At 34.3% G+C, this 20,660-nt stretch overlaps 1 protein-coding gene across 13 annotated transcripts; it reads left to right on the top strand.

Moving 5' to 3' along the window:
* Positions 1–656: 656 nt before the first annotated feature.
* On the top strand, positions 657–8,466 carry LOC140872993 (uncharacterized). Of its 13 annotated transcripts, XR_012147963.1 has the most exons (8): positions 658–1,337; positions 3,090–3,524; positions 3,786–4,302; positions 5,176–6,273; positions 6,407–6,503; positions 6,956–7,030; positions 7,315–7,410; positions 8,196–8,466. XR_012147963.1 is itself a non-coding variant. In XM_073275938.1 (4 exons), exons 1-4 carry the CDS (start codon positions 764–766, stop codon positions 6,248–6,250), a joined length of 2,601 nt encoding a protein of 866 aa, XP_073132039.1. In that variant the 5' UTR covers positions 658–763; the 3' UTR covers positions 6,251–8,466. The 13 variants fall into 13 exon arrangements, 1 of the variants encoding a protein (XP_073132039.1); XR_012147966.1 differs by having other exon boundaries at positions 657–1,337; positions 5,176–5,954; positions 6,121–6,273; positions 6,407–7,410; XR_012147960.1 differs by having other exon boundaries at positions 5,176–6,503.
* Positions 8,467–20,660: the final 12,194 nt, after the last annotated feature.

Raw genomic sequence — 20,660 nt, 5'->3', positions numbered from 1 at the left:
TATTAAATCTTGTTTATGAATGTAAGTGTAATGAAGAAGTTGAAAACACGAAGTGAGTTTAATAAAATAATGAAAATAAGATAAAGTAATAAAATTTTTTTAGAAAATAATTAATTAATCATAATAAATTTAAAATAAAAATAAAAATTAATAAAACGAAAAATGTTTGATAAATATTTTATAATTGGTTTTTAATAAAAATTGTATATTATGAGTTGAATATATTAAAAAATTATACTCTCAAGGGGTCAAATATATATTTTTAATATTTCACAGGGATATTTGGTGTAAAAAAAATCAAACTGTTTGCTCAGTCGCATGAGTGGCGCGTGCGCAACAATCACTCATCTGAAGGGGCGAATGTGCTAATTTTATAAAAGTTCGGAGTTAAAGATGCCTATTAAAATTTCATAGGAGAAAAATGTGCATTTTCAATATTTCACAAGGATATTTGGTGCAAATAACTATTTAATATATATATATATATTTGAAATCATCATATAACCATATTTTATAAACCTTTCTTTGTAATTATAGAAAAGAGTTGACCCGAAGGGATCCTTTCTTTGTAATTGCATCATAATTTGGATGTTTCATAGTTCAGAATATTGTAGATTGACCCTTTTAATCTTAGTTATCTACTTTTTCAGAATTACTTTATACCCCCTAATTTGAGATATCTCTCCAATCCCTAATCCTTGCCCACTAGTCTTCCGAATACCCTGAGAAATTAGGGTTTGCTTATTCGTGATTTGCCCATTCAATGGCCGATCGAAGCAACAATTCCAGCAATCTTGTTTTGGCGGCAACGGCAGTCACTAAGCAGCCGATATGGATGAAGCAAGCTGAGGAAGCCAAGCTCAAAAGTGAAGCCGAGAAGACCGCCGCCGCCAAAGCTGCATTTGAAGCCACCTTCAACAAATCCCAGATCCAACAGCTTGAGGCAGCTACCGCCGTGCCATCCTCCGATGATTCTGATTCCGATGACGATAAATCATCGGAAAACAGACGCCCTGCGGGCCCCGTGGACCCTGCGAGGTGTATGGCGCAGGGTGCGGGGATTGCGGGCGGGACGGCATGTGTGGGGGCGACGTTTTCTGTCGTTACAAAAGACAGTGATGGGAGGAATGTGACACGGGGAGGGGCTAGCGTGGTGGTGAGGATTGCGCCTGGGATGGGCGTTGGGGGTTCGGACCAGAATGGGATAGTTAAGGATATGGGTGATGGGACGTATAGTGTGACATATGTTGTGCCTAAGAGAGGAAATTATATGGTGAATGTTGAGTGCAATGGGAAGCCAATCATGGGAAGTCCGTTCCCTGTTTTCTTTAGCACTGGTATTTGTTTTCCTCTTCTCTTCTGCTTTTCTGAAGTGTACATTTTTGTATAAAGTGGTAAAATTGGCCATCCAAGATTAGGAATCCTTTAGGAGAAAATGCTCTCCGTAGCCAAGTGAATTCTTGGAGTGTCATTATGAGTAGTTTCATCTATTATTTGGTAGATTTGCATATGCTACTTTTATGCATGTATTTAAAGATGTAGCGTTCAATATTGTTCTGATTGATTACCGAAAGTTGACCCTTGCGCAAATTTTAGAACCTTGAAGTATATTTTGGAGCGTCAGTGCTAGCTGACTTGTCTGGAACTGTGTAAGCATCCATATATGATTACTTGTAATGGTATTGATGTTTTAATGTGGCATTGTTTTTCTTATTGATCAGGAAATATGATAAAATTTTTACAGAAAGACATGTAATGGTTTTTATTTGAATGTGGAGTAATGCTGTTAGTTTCTAAAAGACTTTTAAGTTACAAATGGCACGTGTAGGAACCTCATGTGGGGATAAACATAATGTGAATCTATCGAGGAACGATTATATTGTATGTTTGATTGTATGTTAGCTGCACATCTTCCTGATTCTTGATAGTGTTATAATGTTAGGACTTGTTTGCTGTCTGAGTAATTTGGTCTTTTGTTTGTACATGCGTCTTGCTCCAATGCCTGCAAGCTGTATATTCTGTAGTTTATTATGTTGTGTAGCAATTCACCCCAGTATGCTCATAGCTTGTGTATTTGCTTTGATGGTCAAAAGCCTTTTGAAACTTCCCGAAGTCAATTTGTTTTTATCTTTGAAACTATTCAAACCAGAAGCTGCTTTTTTTTTTTTATTCCAAAAAAAAAAGTTCCAATTTGTTTTTCAAATAGCTTAAAAATGGTTTTAAAAAAGGAAAGCGGTTTCCGGGGTGAACCAAAAGGAAATTCAGCTTCCATACTCCAAACTGTTAAAAACAAAATCATTTTTCCTTTTTCTTTTCCATTAAATCTTTCTGAAAGGATCCTAGTTTCAATTTGTGCCAAGGTTTTAGATCAACAAAGAAATAAGATTTTTATCTGCTGGTAACTCTTGAGTGAAAAAAATTCCAGTTCAACGGGTGGATCTGCGTTGAATGTGTTTCAATGGGCTTCATTGTTGTGTGCACATAGACAATCCATGATTTGTGTTTTTTTTATCAACCTTGAATAATATTGGTTGCTGAAACAACTATTGTGAATTTATTAACACCTTATTTTTTTGCTTCTGATTTGCCATTGATATTTGCTAGGGCGGCGTACTCTGTTGTGTTTTTCATATTTGTTGGGTCGATATGTCTACCACCAGATAAGCATTTACAAGCTTTTTGTATGTGGAATTTTGTGTTTCCTGTAGTCCTCAGTCACATAATTCTAAGTACTTCATTTATAACTGTAATTTATGGCTTCCTTTTTATTGGTAAGATAATGTCTTTACGATGTTCGTTTCGAACTCTATTTTATTGTATGATGTACTTGTCTGTCTTAAACAAATACTACTACAGATGTCAAGGATTAGTTGGCCATTTCTTCATTGGATTTAGTATAAGCCATTTCATTCATTTGAGTTCCAATTATGGATCATATATACTTTAAATCAATCAAATTTTACTTTTTCTGAATAATTGAGCAGCATTTCTTGATGCAATTGAATTTCATCATTGTCCTAAATTCCTTCAGTGCACTTTTGGTGGCTAGGGAGAGTATAAATCCGAACATCTCATTTTTTTTTATCCAGGGGCACCCACTGGTGGACTTCTTGGGATGGCTCCAGCAGCTTCATTTCCAAATTTAGTTAACCAGACCATGCCCAATATGCCAAATTATTCTGGTTCTGTATCTGGTGCTTTTCCTGGGTTGCTTGGTATGATTCCAGGTGTTGTTTCTGGGGCCTCTGGTGGAGCAATTTTACCCGGAATTGGGCAATCTCTTGGCGAAATTTGTCGAGAATATCTTAGTGGGAGGTGTGCGAAAACCGATTGCAAGTCTAGCCACCCACCTCACAATCTGCTGATGACTGCACTAGCTGCAACCACTACCATGGGAACTCTTAGTCAAGTGCCAATGGCACCTTCTGCTGCTGCAATGGCTGCTGCTCAGGCGATTGTTGCTGCCCAGGCACTTCAAGCCCATGCTGCGCAGGCCCAAGCTAATTCCTCAAAAGACTCCTCTGGTTAGAATGTCACTTCCCAAGCTCTGCGTTCAAATCAGCGCCCTTATGAATTATTGCTGAATAACATAAAATTGAAGACTTGCTTGATTTTTTATTTATGTTTTTTTGCTTATGCTATATATTGATTTCTCATTTTTTTCAGCGTCAGTTTTTTTCTCTGCAGTCAATATTTTTGGTCATTTCATTTGTTAACTTGTCATTGCATTATTGTTTCTGATGAATTTTGGTTATCCGTTCTTATTAATTTGGTTAATCTGTCAGGATCAGCCGAGAAAGAAGGAAAGGCTGATTCCCTTAAAAAGACTGTGCAAGTTAGCAATCTCAGCCCACTTCTGACTGTGGATCAGTTAAAACAGCTCTTTGGCTTTGGTGGCACAGTAGTTGAATGCACTATCACTGATTCAAAACATTTCGCTTACATTGAATACTCAAAACCTGAAGAAGCTACAGCTGCTTTGGCATTGAATAATATGGAAGTTGGGGGTCGTCCTTTGAATGTTGAAATGGCTAAATCACTTCCGCCAAAGCCTGTTTTGAATTCTCCAATGGCTTCATCCTCTCTGCCTTTGGTGATGCAGCAAGCTGTTGCAATGCAACAAATGCAATTTCAGCAGGCTCTCTTGATGCAGCAAGCACTTACAGCACAACAGGCAGCTAACAGAGCAGCAACCATGAAGTCTGCAACTGACTTAGCTGCAGCCAGAGCTGCTGAAATAACTAAGAAGATGCAGGCAGATGGATTGATTATTGAAGAAAAGGATTCTGATAAAAAATCAAGGTATGTTGCTTCTGTTCTCGGACGCCTGCAATTGGTTACTGTCAGGAAATTTTTCTATCAATAAAGTTGGATGTTCCTCGGTTGGCAAAGTTCTTATGATGCAATTTTCTTTGTGAAATGAAATAGGGAACTGAAATATTCTTGAAATCACCTCCACGCATGTTATGGATGTTAATGCAGTTATATATTCTGTATTCTTCACATTCTAATGACATTGGCCTGGAATATGTTTCTTGTCTGCTTTTTATTACGTCTGAAAAGCGGTTGGTTGGTTTCCTCACATTATAACAACGATTTGAATACTTTACATTTAGTTGTAACTTTTAACTTTAAAAACAATTAGTCGAATTCTGTTGAATACTGGTATATTAAATTCAGGAATTACACACTGGTTGCTATTATGGCTTGTCGTTCTCATTCTGCTGGTTTTAAATTGATCATTGAGCTGCATCCTATGATAATATCGATAAGGAGTAATGAATTTTGTCTTTTTAAAATGTTCAATGCTTATTTTTTTATTTCTTTTGCTATTGCACTAAATTTAGTGATACACTTCATGGACATGAGTTATTTTTGGTAATCGTATGCTCTTTACCTCAGTTCGTTAACTGCATGTCTTTTCTCGGAAGTGGGATTTATTTATCTTAATAAGTTATATGTTGATTTTTTTTCCTCATTAGCAGTTTGTAGATCTGCGCTATATATAATATATCATCCAGTTTTTCTAAAGGAAAGCCATACACTTGACTAGCCACTTCTCCAGCATAAGAGCTGTCGTCTTCTTTGTTCAAAAAATTTCATGGTGTATTGTTACTACTTTTCGGCTGGTTCCCTTTGAGTTCAGCTGTACATCTCATTCTTGTGGTATTTCAGGTCACCTTCTGCTACTCGAACCAAGTCAAGATCTAGGTCCAAGTCAGCATCTCCTGTTAATTACCGGTCAAGGAGGAGGTCTCGCTCATTCTCACCTCCAGCTCGCCGAGTTCATGGTTACAGATCCAGATCACCTAGGAGATATCGCCATTACGTGAGTGATGAAAAAGAACGAAGATATTACAGGGATAGTAGGGATCGAAGTGATAGAAATAGAAGAAGGGACACAGATAGGTTGCGTGATAGCCGTTCACCTGTTTCAAGGAGAAACAGGAGCAGAAGTGTGAGCCCTCGAACTAGGAGGTCGCATCGAGATTATTCTAGTTCACCAAAGGGGCGTCGAATCAGTCCTCCAAGAGAGAGAACAACAAAATCGTCCCGTAATTATTCAAGATCTCCTCAGCATCATCGGATCCGGTCTCCTTCAGGTGATGATGAAAGTAAATCAAAACAGAGAAGGCGCTCGAGGTCAGGGTCTCTTGAAGTTAAGCATCACTCTAGTGATAAAAAAGATGGCAGAAGAGCAGAGAAGTCCAAATATCGGAGTCGAAGACGCTCCAGATCAGCCTCACTAGATGGTCGAAATCATGGACGCAAATCTTCTCCGAAAGTTTCGGAAGAAAGCAGATCAAAACGCAGAAGGAGCTCGAGATCCAGATCCCAGGAAGATAAGCATCGACCAAGTGAGAAAATGGAAGGGGCCAGAGAAGAGAAATCAAAAGGCGGTGATAGATTGCGGTCCAGATCAAGATCGACTGAAGGAAAGCAACGTAAAGGCAGTAAGCGTTCAGATGACCACAAATCCAAACATAGAAAGCACTCGCAGTCTGTCTCAGAGGAAAATAATCATAAATTAAGTGATACTGATCCTATCGAACATGAAGATGAAGTTATTAAAAGTAAGAATGAACGATCAATCACACGTGGTAATGTCTCTGTGGACAGGTTTGATGAATCCATGTATACTGAGGATGACAAAGTTGGAAGTCAAGTAGTCTCGCAAAATGTTTTTGAAAGATACGAGGGTGATGATGAGAGAAGTGATCATCAACAAATCCACATTGTGGAATATTAGGCGAGAATGACTGCTGTCAAGAGGTCTATGGGTTGATTGACGTGATCGATTTAGAGAAAGTCTCCTTTAAGACCTTGGGCCTTCTTATTTGACGGTCAATACAATTAGGTGGTTTTTGTCTTGAAGTGATGAATGTGCTCTTTGTTTCTTTTGCAGGTCTGAGGTTGAATTGATTAACGTCGCCGTCTGGGGACTTGCTTGCTTTTTTTTTAAAAATGCTTCAAGAAGTGTTTCGCTGATCCAAACATGAAATGTATTTTCCAAACTACTTAATTGATGTATGCTGGACTATAACCCCTCCATTAGTAGGTAGTCGATTCTTAATTGTTGTGTTAGTATGTTTAAGAATTGATGTTGGATAAGTGTGATTCCTTTACCTTCTTGTAAAATTTCGTCCACCATGCATCAAACTTATAACATCTTTTCATTTTATATCCATTTAATGAATTTTATGTTTTTTATGCAATAATTGCATGCCTTTGGAAAGCTTAAATTGGAATTTGATGAATATCCTAGCAAACTCCTAAGTTCAATTTTATGAGTTGATCCCGGGGTCAGAAACGTGGTCTTGTGTTTTTTCCTTGCTGAACAGCTGATTGTATGACTGTGATCCAACCATTTTTCGTCTGATATGGCTAATTTGAATCTTGCATTTGAACATAAATTTATGGTTTGGCGGGCCTGTTACATTACATGAAGATGCAGGTGTTTGGACTGCTGCTTCTTATTGCTCAATCAGTTCATTTGGATCTGCTGAATTTCTCTAATTGTAACTGAAAGGTATGCAACCACTGCATTTGCCAATGTAACACAAGATTCATTGTTGCGTGTATGGTATGCTCCATGATTTGGGAGTATTAGCTACAATTGTTGCATTAGGATATATGTAAATGATAATGCTTTGTTGATATTTGTACTGTGGTTTCTATTTCTTTTTCCTCATCTTTATGTTCATCTTCTCTCTCTCTCTCACTCTCTCTGCACTACTCTCCCATTTTGCTTTTTATTTCCTTTTTTTCTTTCTTTCCACATCCTTTTTCTTTTCTTCCTCTTCCTCTTGAAAGTTGTTTGGTCAAGGTACTCGTAAGGCTGATATCAAGTCAGATGTTGCGGGGTGGGTGGATTAATTTCTTGTTCAGTCATTTATTCTTTTTTAACAGGTATTTCTTTCATTTAAACACTTTTTTTTTAATTTAGGATTGGTAAACAAATATAATTAGGGATGGCATCCTCTCTCATTTTTGCTTGTGCTTCTCATTATTCAATATGTTTATGGATTATCTCTCTGTTGAATGTGTCTTAGTTGTCCCCATTTAGGCATCACATTCTATCCATTTGTTCAATAGTCATTTTGTCAGGAAACACGAAGTTCAGTGTCCAGTGTAACTACCCCGCGCGACACATTTAACATCCCAAGCACTTGCAAATTGTTGTGTTCAGGGTAAATAATTGGGTCATTTAAAGCTATGTAATCTTTTTTGGTGCCCAAGTGCATATTTGGATGAACTTCCGGTTCAGTGAGTCATAGTTCAGCTATGGTTCAATTTGGACCCTAGATTGGCATGGAAAGTTGTGATTCACTATAATACCATATAGTTCCAAGAATAATTGGGAAAAAATTCAAAAGTTTGAACATACCAATATTAATATTGCTTTCGGGGGGGTGTTGTAAAACTTTGGAACCGATGATTTCCTATTAGTTGCACATGTTTCTGTGTTGTTTGAAAGAGTAATCTTGCTTCTTAATATTAATACACAAGATCCAATTGATTCTGCTAATTCACCTTTTGCATGAATACGTAGCTATTCTCCATTTTCTCTCTCCAACCAGGGCATGGTGCTTTATATTAATCATATTTTTGTGCCCTCATAGTTTTGCTTTTGCACTTCTCATCTCTTTCCCCCTTTCTTTTTTTGCCTTTTTGCCTTTTTCGGTTGTCTTTAGTATGTGCAAGGATGTTTGTGACGGAGTGCATGACCCGATCAACAACGATGAAGTTCTTGCATCATCTTAATCGGTAAATAGAGAATTTTCTTCCAATAGTTGATGTTTTAAGTCCGAGTGCCTGTGTCAAGTTGATCTCTTGTGTGCGGAGGTTGAACCTTATGAACTGTACTAGAATGTTGTGTTGATTAGTGAACTTGTGATTGTAAGATTTTAGCATAAACTGCCGAGCCATGAATTTGAGATAATAACAAATATATTGTTGCTGTGATGATATTTGCCAACGATGGGTACCATGATAGCCCGTCTCGCTTATAATTTACCTAGACAAATTGGCCCAGAAAAGTGTATAAAAAGGAAGGTTTCTTTAGCTGCATGTTTACAAAGTCATCCCGAACTTTATACAATCATCGCACTTGGTTATCAAATTCCTCTGCTGTATACTTCTACGCAAGAATTTGTTCTGCTTTACAAGAATGAATTTCGCAGTGTTATAGTTACTGGGTTTTGCTAGGGGTGTTCATATTTCAGATAAAACCGAAAAAACCGAAAATCCAAACCGAAAAAATCAAAGATCGAACCGAAAATCGTATTTTGTAATTCGGATATAAATATTAAAATCGAAGTTTATTTGGTTCGGTTTTGGATTATATGTCAAAACTGAACTGATCGAAAAAACCGAAATTGAATTAAATTAATAATTAAATTAATATTTTTTATTTATATTATATATGTTATGAGATAATATTTAGTGAATGAATAATTATTTTGAATAATTTTTAGTTGATTGTTTATTTAATTCATTGTTGTTGTTTATGTAATTTTTAGTTGATTGCTGTTTATGTCAGTCATTTAAACTTTATTTTTAAAATTTTTACTAAGAAATCATGTAAAAAAATATATTATATTTTATAATTTATTTATATTATTAATTTTAATAATTGTATCAAAATCAGAATGATCATATCAAATTTTTTTTTTTTGTTTTTTTGAAAATACTATAAGACTGTGGTGTATATTAGTCCTTGTATTGTTTGTTATTTTTTATTTCTTCACTATATGACTATAACTTTAAGTTGTTTGTTGGGGTATTTAAATTACATGTTGGATGATATTTATGTTTCTTTTATTGTGTTATGTATTATTAATGATAAAACCAACCAAACCGAACCGTATAAACCGGTCCGTTACAGTACAAAAACCGAACTGAACCGAAGTAAAACAGTTTGACTTCGGATTATATTTTTTCATAAACCGGTAACAAGAAAATCGAACCGAAATTAGACAAATTAAAACCGAACCGATTGATGAACACACTTAGGTTTTGCTCGAGGTTGAGGTTGGGGGAAATGGAAATTTGGAAATCAGTTGTCCTCTGTTGAATCCTCCCAGATCGCTTGTTTATTTTCTAATGATATCAGTTTGATTGAAATCAGATATTTACTCCAGCGATCTGTTTTCTTGGAATTCAGTCATTCGACGGAATCGGCTTTTGACCAACCATCTATGGCTGAATGGCCGAACCAACTCACAGTGAGTGAGGGAGTGAGCTTGCTTTTCATACAAATAAAACCCGATGATGTGGGGGCACAAGATCTAAGGTTGTGCTTGGATGAAGTAATTTGAATTTGAGAGAGGATTTCAAATTAATGGATTTGAAAACCATTGATTTGAATATTATTTTTTATTAAATCCCTTGCTTGGATGAACATAGAATTTTAAAATGAATTTTAAATTCATTGATTAGAAATATATTGCTTGACTAAAAAATTTAAGAATTTCAAATCTTAGAAAAGCATACTATATTATTCTTTATATATTTTGAAATTAAAACAAGTATTATTATTACAAAATAACCATGTTCAATTTAAAACAATATAAATTTAAATTTTATTTGTTTTCATTGGATTAAATACTAGATTTACATAATAAACTTTAAACAAAATATTTATGTTTTTCAAAAATAAAAATATATAACTTATTATAATAGTAAACTTCAATTTATTTTTCATCATACTAGTAACATAAAAAAATATTTTTCGTGCAATAACTCTACAATTAAATCAAAATTTAGTAATATATATTAATCAAAAAAATTATATTAACACATATCTAATATTCAAAAAATATATTTTGAAATTAAAATAATTATTATATTAACACAGTAACCATATGCAACTCAAAATAAAATGAGTTCATGTAATATTTATTTAAATAGATAAGAACATGTATATAAATAAACATTTAACAAAGTATTAACAATTTTTTCACAAAGCAAACATATAAAATTGATATAGCATTCATCCTCATAAGCTAAAATATCAAATCCAAATTCTAGAATAGTCATGAGTCGTAACACCAAAACATCAACAAGAAACATCTAATCTTTAACTTGTTAGATTCTAAACAAATACAATAATCATGAGTTAATGAGAAAAAGCACCCATTTTCTTTTCTCCTCATCTGAAAGTGCTTTTAATAATCTAAAATTTTCAACGTCACCATTCATCAATTTTTGGATCGCCTTAAATCTTTCGCTGTCTGTAAGTCCAGTTATGCTAGAGACAACCTCGTGTATTTCAATACCGCTTGGTTTTTCTTTCTTCTTCTTGCTCGCCACGAACTCTTGAAAAGATACGGCGATCATGCCAACAACCTCGACCAAATCATCTTTTTTCGCTTTCTTCCTTTTATTGGATGATGAATCCAATGAGTTTGAACGTCGTGATCGTTCATGTGTGGAGTTTACCTCATTTTCTTCATCCTCCTCCATCGCATAGGCCCCCTCATCATGTGTTTCAACTCCTAAACCGGTCGTTCTATCTCTTCCACATAAAAGCACAATATCATTCCAATTCTCTATTACTCTATTTTGCATTCCTTTGGCCTCTGGATGCGAATATTCAGAAAAAGAATAAAATATATATAAGTTATTTGCTAAAAAATTATTGTATATCAATTGTATTGACATGGATAAGAAAACAGTATCACAAAAGATGCATACCTCAATATATCCATTCCAAGAATTGTATTCATCCGATGTCACAACAATCATTTTTCGCTCTTCGTTCCAAGAAAATCCACTTTGTTTTTGAACATCTGTAACAAAATTGTAATATTTCTTTCAAGCCTTGAGTCTGTTTTTTATATTTTCTTTAGTCAACTGAAGATGTACTTGATATTTAAATATGTCACCGCCGCTTGCAATGCTTGGGGTTTCCAAGTATCCCCATCACATTTATTTTCTTGAGCCATTTGATCAATTAAAACTATATCCAAATGATTGTCCATGTCTCTATTCCATGAGATATAGTTTCTTGATAATTCAGATTGTTTTTTATGATATCCACCCAGGGGCCGAGCCAGGATTGAAAATTACCTGGAGCTGGCTCCGCTCGTGTTAGACAATATATATATATATATATATATATGTATGAAAAGTCAGTTAAAATCAAATCGAACTTTAAAAAATCGAATTAACCTTTTTTTTTATAAATAAAACGAACCGATCGAATTTTACTATGAGATAAAAAAAAATCAAACAAAAAAGAATCTATTATTTTTATCAGTAACCAAATTAAACGATCTCGATCTTTAAAATTTTTTTTTTTAAAAATCAAGTTCTACTTCTAAAATTGTAGTTAAAAATTGAATTATATAAATTTAAATTATTTATTAAAAACGATATTTTCAAGTTTAGTTCTATTGTCCAATAAAATTTATTTAGAAAATTTAACAATATTAAATTTTTTAAAATAAATATTAGGTTTGTTCAGTAAACAAAACTATTATGTTAAAATCCGAAACCAAAGCGACCTAACCAATATTTTAAAAATCTAAAACCGAACTTCTGAATAAACTGAACCGATTTTTCCGATGAATTCAAATCGGTAGGTTATTTCGATTGAAATTGATATTTTATGCTCACCCTAGACTGTAATTGATGTTTGTTCGTGATATGTAGATATATGCTCTTTCGGTTTAAAAATAACTTTTAAATTTTTATTTCCTTCATTTCCTGAAATACCTAACTAGAAAATTTCAATTATCTAAAAAATTTACAACAAACGGTCATTTTTTTAATCTTATAATTATTTAATTTTCAGTTATTCTAACTAGAAAAATCACAATACAAAGATCAATAATAATTGGAAAGTCAATCATTCTCAAATATTTCAATTTCCAACCAATTGATTATTTTCCTAAATTTCGCAACAATAGTTTTTAGGATAAAACCAAACTTAAAAATTCATATGTATCATAAATCAATATTATCACAACTAAATATTTGAAAAAAAATTAGAGTTGTAGAATTTATCTCAAAATCTCATAAATTTACGACAATAAATCAACCAAAAAATATAATAGAGCGTTCTATTTTTTATTTTTTTGCATGAGGCTGAATTTTTTATTTAAATTTCAAACCACTATTTTTTTTTAAAAAAATGGGTGGGGCTGAGCCCACCCTAGCCTAAGGGTGGCTCCACCCCTGTATCCACCTACCAACAAACAAGTTTTTTATTTTAATACTAACATTTGTAAAAGTCTATCAAGTTGATATTTATTATATAAACTTGACATGCTATATTTGAAACCAAGTGATTTGAGAAACATAATCAAAGGTATATTTTAAAAAACCCAAATGCAAAATATTTATTACCTCTAGAATTTTCTCCTCTCGATGTATCACCAACACGAATGGATGGTTGAGTTTCCATAGAAAAATCATCAAACCCATGAATAGTTGATATTCCCCTTTTTCATCTTGCTAAAATAATCAAAGGTATACATTAATTTTATTTCAAGAACAATGAAAATACCCTATCCTCAAGCTGAAACTTTCTGGCATACAAGGATTATCAAGTTAGTGACATTTAGTTTTCACTTCTATTCTAATGAAGTTCTACATGAGTAAGATAGGTTTGCACATAATGAATCATGTTTTTCTCATTTTTTTTCCTCCTGACATCTTAAATAGAGAATCTACTCTCACATATCACAATTCAATAAATTTTGCATGCTCTGTCATTTAAACTACTATGGAAAAATCACATAAACTACTACAAAGAAGTACAGAGAAATAATTTGCACCCTTGAACATACACGAGTGAGGCATGCTTAAAAGCATAATAATTCTGGTAGTCAGCTCGAATTTTTCTCTTCCAAAAAGTTCAGTTCACATAATTATCTGGTTTAATGATGAATGAGTTTTTCATGATCTCCAGCATGACCATTCGGTAGACATATATTCACCACTTCCTTCTAGCATACAACAACAGAATGCAGTGTTCAACCATAGAAACCAATCAAAACAGAAGTAGTTCCATTAAAACCATAATCTAACAGGTTTGTCGAAAATGGCTAAAAGATTTGGTGAAAATACAGATATGCTTCAATGTATTGATACATTGATATCAACCAGCTTCGAGAGCAATAAACCTATGTCAATAAAAGGCCACTATAACAGTAATATGACAACTCAAAACTCACAAATGCACTGAAACAAATCAAACTACTAAATACTAGAATTTTTTTATATAATAATAAACTAATAAAATAATACATTTATGCCCATACATATATGTAAAAATACTACTAGTAACTATATAAGTAAAAACTTGATAAATAATTTAAAAGAATATCAACAATATCTTGTAACAGATAAACACTAAAATAAATCTCAAAATCCTCAATTTGTACTAAATAACAATAAATAGTTTACCATGTGAATATAATAAAAATAATATTTTCAACCAACAATTAAAATAAATAATATGCGAAAAAACTTGCTTAAACTGATAACATCCCATAGCATAACTAATTTAGCACTGGTCACGGGCGCCATCTGCCAGGAAGCTCATAGGCCCTTACCGTCGGTCGGAGCAACTGTGTCATCAATAAAATCATCATACTCACCTGCACCATATAAACGTAGTGAGTCTAGAGGTCCAACATGTTTTATCTCATAATAACAAGGTTTAAAAATCACACATAAGCACATAATCATACTAATACATATATTCATCATGAACATGTATGCATGATCTTAAAATAAAGCATCGTAATAAAGTTTTCCATGTCATAACTTTCATCATAAAATAATATCCATGTGCTATATCATATAATACATGCATAACATAATTTGAGCATGTCATAATCATAAAGAACAGTGTAGGTTATATCCATGAGTGTGGCTCATAATCATGAGCGACTGATCAGTCTAAGAACCATCATACGTGGCGGTGGATAAATCTACCTCTATTGTAACGCCCGAAATTATTTAATTTTAATCCGAGAATAATTAATTTGGGAATAATTGGAGTTTTGATATAAATTCTAATATTCTTAAATTGATTAGGATTGAAATTGAATGAATTGAGAAATTGAGGACCAAATTGCAATTTTGGAAGACTTGAAGGGCCTAAGTGCAATTATTGGAAATTGGTGGACACTTGTTAATCTTGAGCTTATTCACGTGTACACCATCATGTTCCATCAGATTGTTCAGAGGCAAGAACCGAGAGAGCAAGAACAAAGAAATCCCAAGCTTTTTCTTCATCTTCAAATTGCAATATCTTGAGTTCCGGTTATCCGATTTTGATTCTGAAAAGTGTTTTGGAATCCTCAAGATGAGACCTTCGATTTGATGTAAGTTTTCTTTTGATTCATTATGGTTTAAGAATTCGAAAATGGCAGAGATCAGTTGTGATTATGAATTGATGTTGTTGAGCTCGTATTCTTTGTTCTATCGAGTTCGGGTTGAAGGATGGCTATCGATTATGTTCTTATGAATTTCCAGCAAGTATTTCAAAATTCCTATCTTATGTTATGCTGGTTTTGATTGATATTCAGCTGATGGAAGATGTATATGTTGATAGACTATGAGTTCGGATTGCCGAATTATACCGATATGCCGTCGAACTTTTGATTTGAAGTTGTTTTACTTGTTTATATGTGAGCTGCTATTGACATGGATTGGATTTGATATTTCATTGGCAATTATGTTGTGTTTTCATTTTGTAAACAAGGGACATCGAGCTCGAGAACGTTAACTTCGAATCGGTAGAAGAAAGATCGATGTTTGAAGCTATTCTATAATGGAGTTTGAATGGTTCTAAGTGCAGATTTTGATACAAGTCTTGTGATTGTGTTGTTCAGATTTGGAGAGCTTGAACTCACCTTGGAATAATATTTGAAAGGTAAAAGTGGACTACTATTTTGAATGAGATTATAATTCGAGATGGTTTGTATCGAGTTCCCTAAATCACATACTTATTTTCTTATTTGCTTTTATATGCTTTTATATGAATGGTTGAATGAGTCTTGATGTTAATGAATGCTATTTTGTTGATATATGATGCATTCATCTTGTAAGACTTGTTCTTTGATTTCGAAATGAACGGAAACGTTCGATTAGACGATTTGAGAAAGTATATATGTATGGCCTGGGTGGTTGACTTAGCCTAGCGTCTGATTTACATATATAGTGGCTTCAAAGTCTAGAGAAGCAAGATAAGTAGCCCCACCTCGATCGGGAGAGTCGGTGGTTAGTTATGATATCTTCTTCTCGGGATCCTAAACGATGAATTAGAGAACCTTGTTTTAAAACATGCATTGTAGTTACTTTTATATCATGAATTTGATATATGCTTTGCTATGCATGTTTAGTTGCTTTTACTGGGAAATATATTTCTCACCGGAGTTATCCGGCTATTGTTGTGTTGTATGTGTCATGGCAATAGGCGGGAGTGGAACAGGGCAAAAGCGATCTTGAAGAACAAGGGATGAGAGAATAGCGTGATGATCCGAGTTTAGATGGTTGTGAGCTGTCAATGTTGTGTTGAGTTCAAAGACATGAATATGTTGTAGTTACATATGCAAAGACTTATTGGCTATGAGGTTGTTGTTTTAATAATGTACACAAGATATGAGATGATGTATATTACTTCTTAGGACTTGACTTGATATTGTATACAATGTTCCATGTTTGATATATGAGCATATTATGTTGATTTTAAGGCTTTGAGATGATCTATTTCTATCAACTTATATCATGTTAGAATGCATGTTAGCTTATGATTTTGTATAGGCTATGTATGAGTTGATGTTAGATGAAAATGAATGGAAGGAACTCATTTTGACAGCAAAATTGCATTAGTTGGAATTTCTGGAAAATGAGCCCGCTCGATCAGGTGATTCCTACCGATCGAGCGAGACCTTTAATTCTAAGGCAGTGAGGTGAGTTAAGGCTAACGACGAACGAAGATATAGCTTTTGCTTTCTAAAAATATTTAGGAGTATGCAATAGCTTAGTTAAGGCTTTTAGAGCACTTTAATGATAGTAGTATCATTTGGCAGTGTAGAGCTTACTATAGGCGTGGACCTAGAGTTGGTAGAGCTTGCACTGATTTGAGGTACGAAAGTACTGTTCGAGATATCCTGACTGAGTATGCATATATTATGTGACTGCATGGTTTATATGTCATTGATTTATGCTGCATTCATTTGCATACTGAGCTATCTCCTTCGAGATGTCTATTAGTAGGGTTGTACCCTATCCTGTTAGTGGATGGACTTCCTGAAAGAGTGGGTGCCCGGTTAGCCAACTTGTGGCTAAGGGCTTTTATGACTCTATGTATAAACAATCTTTGTTTAATATAATTTACATTCATTAATGGCATTTTCTTTGTCTTTCTTCATATTGTTATATTGTGATATACTATTGTTGTTTTGATAAAGACCTTGAATATACTATAGTGTAAGTAAGATGAGATAGTAAATAAAGAGAGATCACTATTATGAAACACATCTTATAGTCACTGTATATTCTAAATAGTTCCTAGTCAATTGAGCCGTCCGCTAATAAGGATAAGGATCGCTCGAGATTGAGACTAGCATTTGTGATGCCAAGTACCACGTTTCATTGGTAATGGACATGGAGATGTTCAAAGCATGCAAATGGATATTCATATGATGAATGATCGAACTACCCTATTCGGACTTTCCAAGTGGTTATTATTATTTGAGTGGATAAGTCCGTGGTTTTGGTTGTACACAATTAGTCCTTACTACTTGAAACATCATTGAGACTCTATATGCTAGTACTGTACTTTGACTCGTTTACCGACTCTATTGGGGTCATCAGGTGTCGGGATTGGGTATAGTTACGACACATATAGGAGTCGATGCTTTGTTGTCAAGGATTCACCACATACTTACGAGTGTGGATATCCTATGCGATCTGAGGAGATATTAGTGTGACGAATCTCTGGCCAGAGTACATGATGTGTTTTAGGTTACTCGGTTTCCTAGTAGCACATGCGATGTCACTATTTGATCTTCAAGATGCATTGCATAGTTATCGAATCTCGAACGACTCTCGATGTACCAATGGTTGTTGATTCGATCGGGATATATGGATGAAGAGACTGTACTATACGCTAACCAAAACTTACTGGTTCTTGCAGGCACTATCAGTGATACCTAGGGAATCATGGGGCGATGTTGCTAGACGCTCTTACCATGATTCGTTGGGTAAGTCGAAAATCGTTGTTCCGAGTCACAAGGAGTTGTGAGCCCACGGCTAGCTGTATCCCTGAACCATTGAGGGTCACACAAGTAATGGATTACTAAACCCCGTTGAAATAGTTAAATTTAAAGAGTTAAATTTATTAAAAGAGAAGTTGGACTTCTTAACTAAAGGGAGTGAAATTTCCTAAAATGACATAGGGATGAGCATTTTTGAAAATCACTGAATTCGGATTCAGAAAAATTATCTTGACTTTAAAAGGTGCAGAAATGGTTTCTGTGCACATTGGTGAAATCGGTTTATCAATCGGAGTCATGATAAATTTTATATTAATTTCTATAATAACAGGCTTGGCTTGTTGGGTTTAAGTTATGGATTATGGGCCCTAAGGAGTTAGAGTCCTAATATAATTATAACTTAATCTAGTCAAGAAATTATCTATAAATATAGGTGTAGTGTTCGAAAATTGCAGGTATTCCATCCTTGAAATTTTCGAAAATCACTTATAATATTCTAAGGGAATTTTCAAAATTCTCTTCTCCTTTTTGAGATAATTCAGGCTGTGATTTTTGTGAAAAATTACATTTTGAATTGACAGATCAAATCTGTTTATTCTCTTCGATAAACATCTGATTGATTTCTAGTGCAATCAATCAGAAGGTTTTAGTTTTTCTGTTCGTGGACCTAATTCCGGAGATTGATCGAGCAAGTCATCGGTTCTCGGGATTTACAAGAAGAGCAGATTAAATTCTGTTGGAGTCCATAATCAAGCCTTAGCTTGAAGAGGTAAAAATATTTAATTGTGAATTATATTTTTACTTGCAAGATTTTAATCGTTTGGATTTGATACCCACGATATGAAATCGTTCCATATCGAAAAAATAAATTTTTTTAAACTTCCGCTGCTCCGGGTATCACATCCGTGTGATCAGAGAACGCGTGTTCCAACAGTGGTATCAGAGACAGGTCGTAAACTTTGATCAAACGATTAAAATTAATCGATTGTACAAAATTTTTAGCCTCGGTTTTTTGAAACAAAGCGAAAAATTTTTAAAATTAAATTTGAAGGGAAACAAGGGCAATCGGGCAGCGAGCGTCGCTTCCCAGGGCAGCGTTGAGCTGCCCACCTCCACGTGGGCAGCCCTGTCCCACGTGGAGGCGGGGCTGCCCGGGAATGTCCCGGGCAGTCCGGAAATTTTAAAATTTGATTTTTTGGATTTTTTGAAATTTTTGAAATTTTAGTTTTTGGTCCGATCGAAAATTGTTTTTGATTGGTCCACGAGGCATCGGATCAAATTGTTTGAGTCCGAAAATTTTAAAATTGATTTTTGGATAAATTTGAATTTTTGGAAAATTTATAAATTTCATCCGTTAAATTAGATTTTATAAAATTAATTATTTTGGTACAATTGATGATAAGATATGATCTTATGAAAGGATAAGATAAAATTTGATTTTATCTTTTTAATTATGATGCCATTGCATGTTATCCAATTATTTAATTATTGAATTAATTATTGGATAAAAGGATGATCGATTGCCATGACCAATATTATAGGTGTATGTTAGGTTGTTTACATTTGGTTTTATTGTTGTTGGGTTTTATTAATGGGCTTGGTTTATGGCCCAATTTGAATTGTCATTTGTAATAAAAAGTGGGCCTGGTTTATGGCCCGTTCCCACCCTTAAATATGTATCCCTTACTTGTCATCGAAATTTATTGTAAATTTATTAGACTTAGTGGGAGATAAATATTTGAAGACAAAGGTTGGCCCAGCAGACAATAAAGACCGAAGAAATGTAAATTGGAAGCTCAATGTAATAGGATTGCATTGCATACTTGCATATCACCTAGGATTGGACTTATACTCGTGATTGGCAACCACGGGTCGATTAGTGATTGAGATCGATCATCCTTTAAATAATATATGATATTATTGTTGTATGCATGTTTAGACTAAATTGTATGAATCCCGCAAACATACAAATATTGCATGATGAGACAATTTTCAAAATTAAAAATCCCTCATTTTAAATATGATTTAAAATTGATATCAAGATAAACAAAAGAGAATTTAAATATTGTTTAATTGTTCCTACCTTCCATCAACGATCAATGTATGAGATGCTACCCGCGGGCACGGTCCGGCTCATATTATTGGGGGGGGGGGGCCCGTTCGTCGGAAAGCTGTACATTGGATCGACACATGTTGTAAGTTGGGTGGAACTCTCATGGGATTGACTCATATTATTGGGGATCCACATGGCGACCGTCCATCACAACTTAATATTGATGGGTCATCTTGACATGTCACATTAAACGGCGTCATATTATTGGGCCCTTATTGGACATGAGGTAAAAAACATGGGGGTTGTTTTGGAAGCAATTGGGCTCTACCTTTTGAAAATTATGGTTGGCTGATATTATTCGGGACTATAGTTTGTCAATTGGACTCCATGTTCCCACTAAGGAAACAAGTTTTCCGTTTTCACTAGAGGGTAGTGAAATCGTTAAAATAGTGGGAGTGAAATTCATAAAATTAAATCTCGCCATATTTTATGTCTTAGTAAATTAATTAAACAATCACTGATTATTGTCTGTTTCTTTTCAGTATTTCATTACAATGAATTCGCGAAATCCACTATACTCAATTCTCGAACAAAACAAATTGACTGGCGCAAACTATACGGAATGGTTCTGTAAATTAAAGATTGTTCTAAACTCGGAGAAAATTTTCTACGTGTTAGAAAAGAATCCTCCAAAGGAAGCACCGGCTAATATAAGTCCGGAAGAATTGGCAAAACTTGATCAATGGTGGGACCATGATATCAAGGCTAAATGCTATATGCAAGCTTCAATGTCTGATGAACTCCAGAGGCAATTTGAGGATGCCATGAATGCTGCTGACATACACATGCACCTCAAGGAACTTTTT

Source organism: Henckelia pumila, unplaced genomic scaffold (assembly GCF_033568475.1).
Source record: "Henckelia pumila isolate YLH828 unplaced genomic scaffold, ASM3356847v2 CTG_525:::fragment_3, whole genome shotgun sequence".
NCBI classification, from domain to species: Eukaryota; Viridiplantae; Streptophyta; class Magnoliopsida; order Lamiales; family Gesneriaceae; genus Henckelia; species Henckelia pumila.
This window is presented reverse-complemented; position numbering and strand designations above follow the sequence as displayed.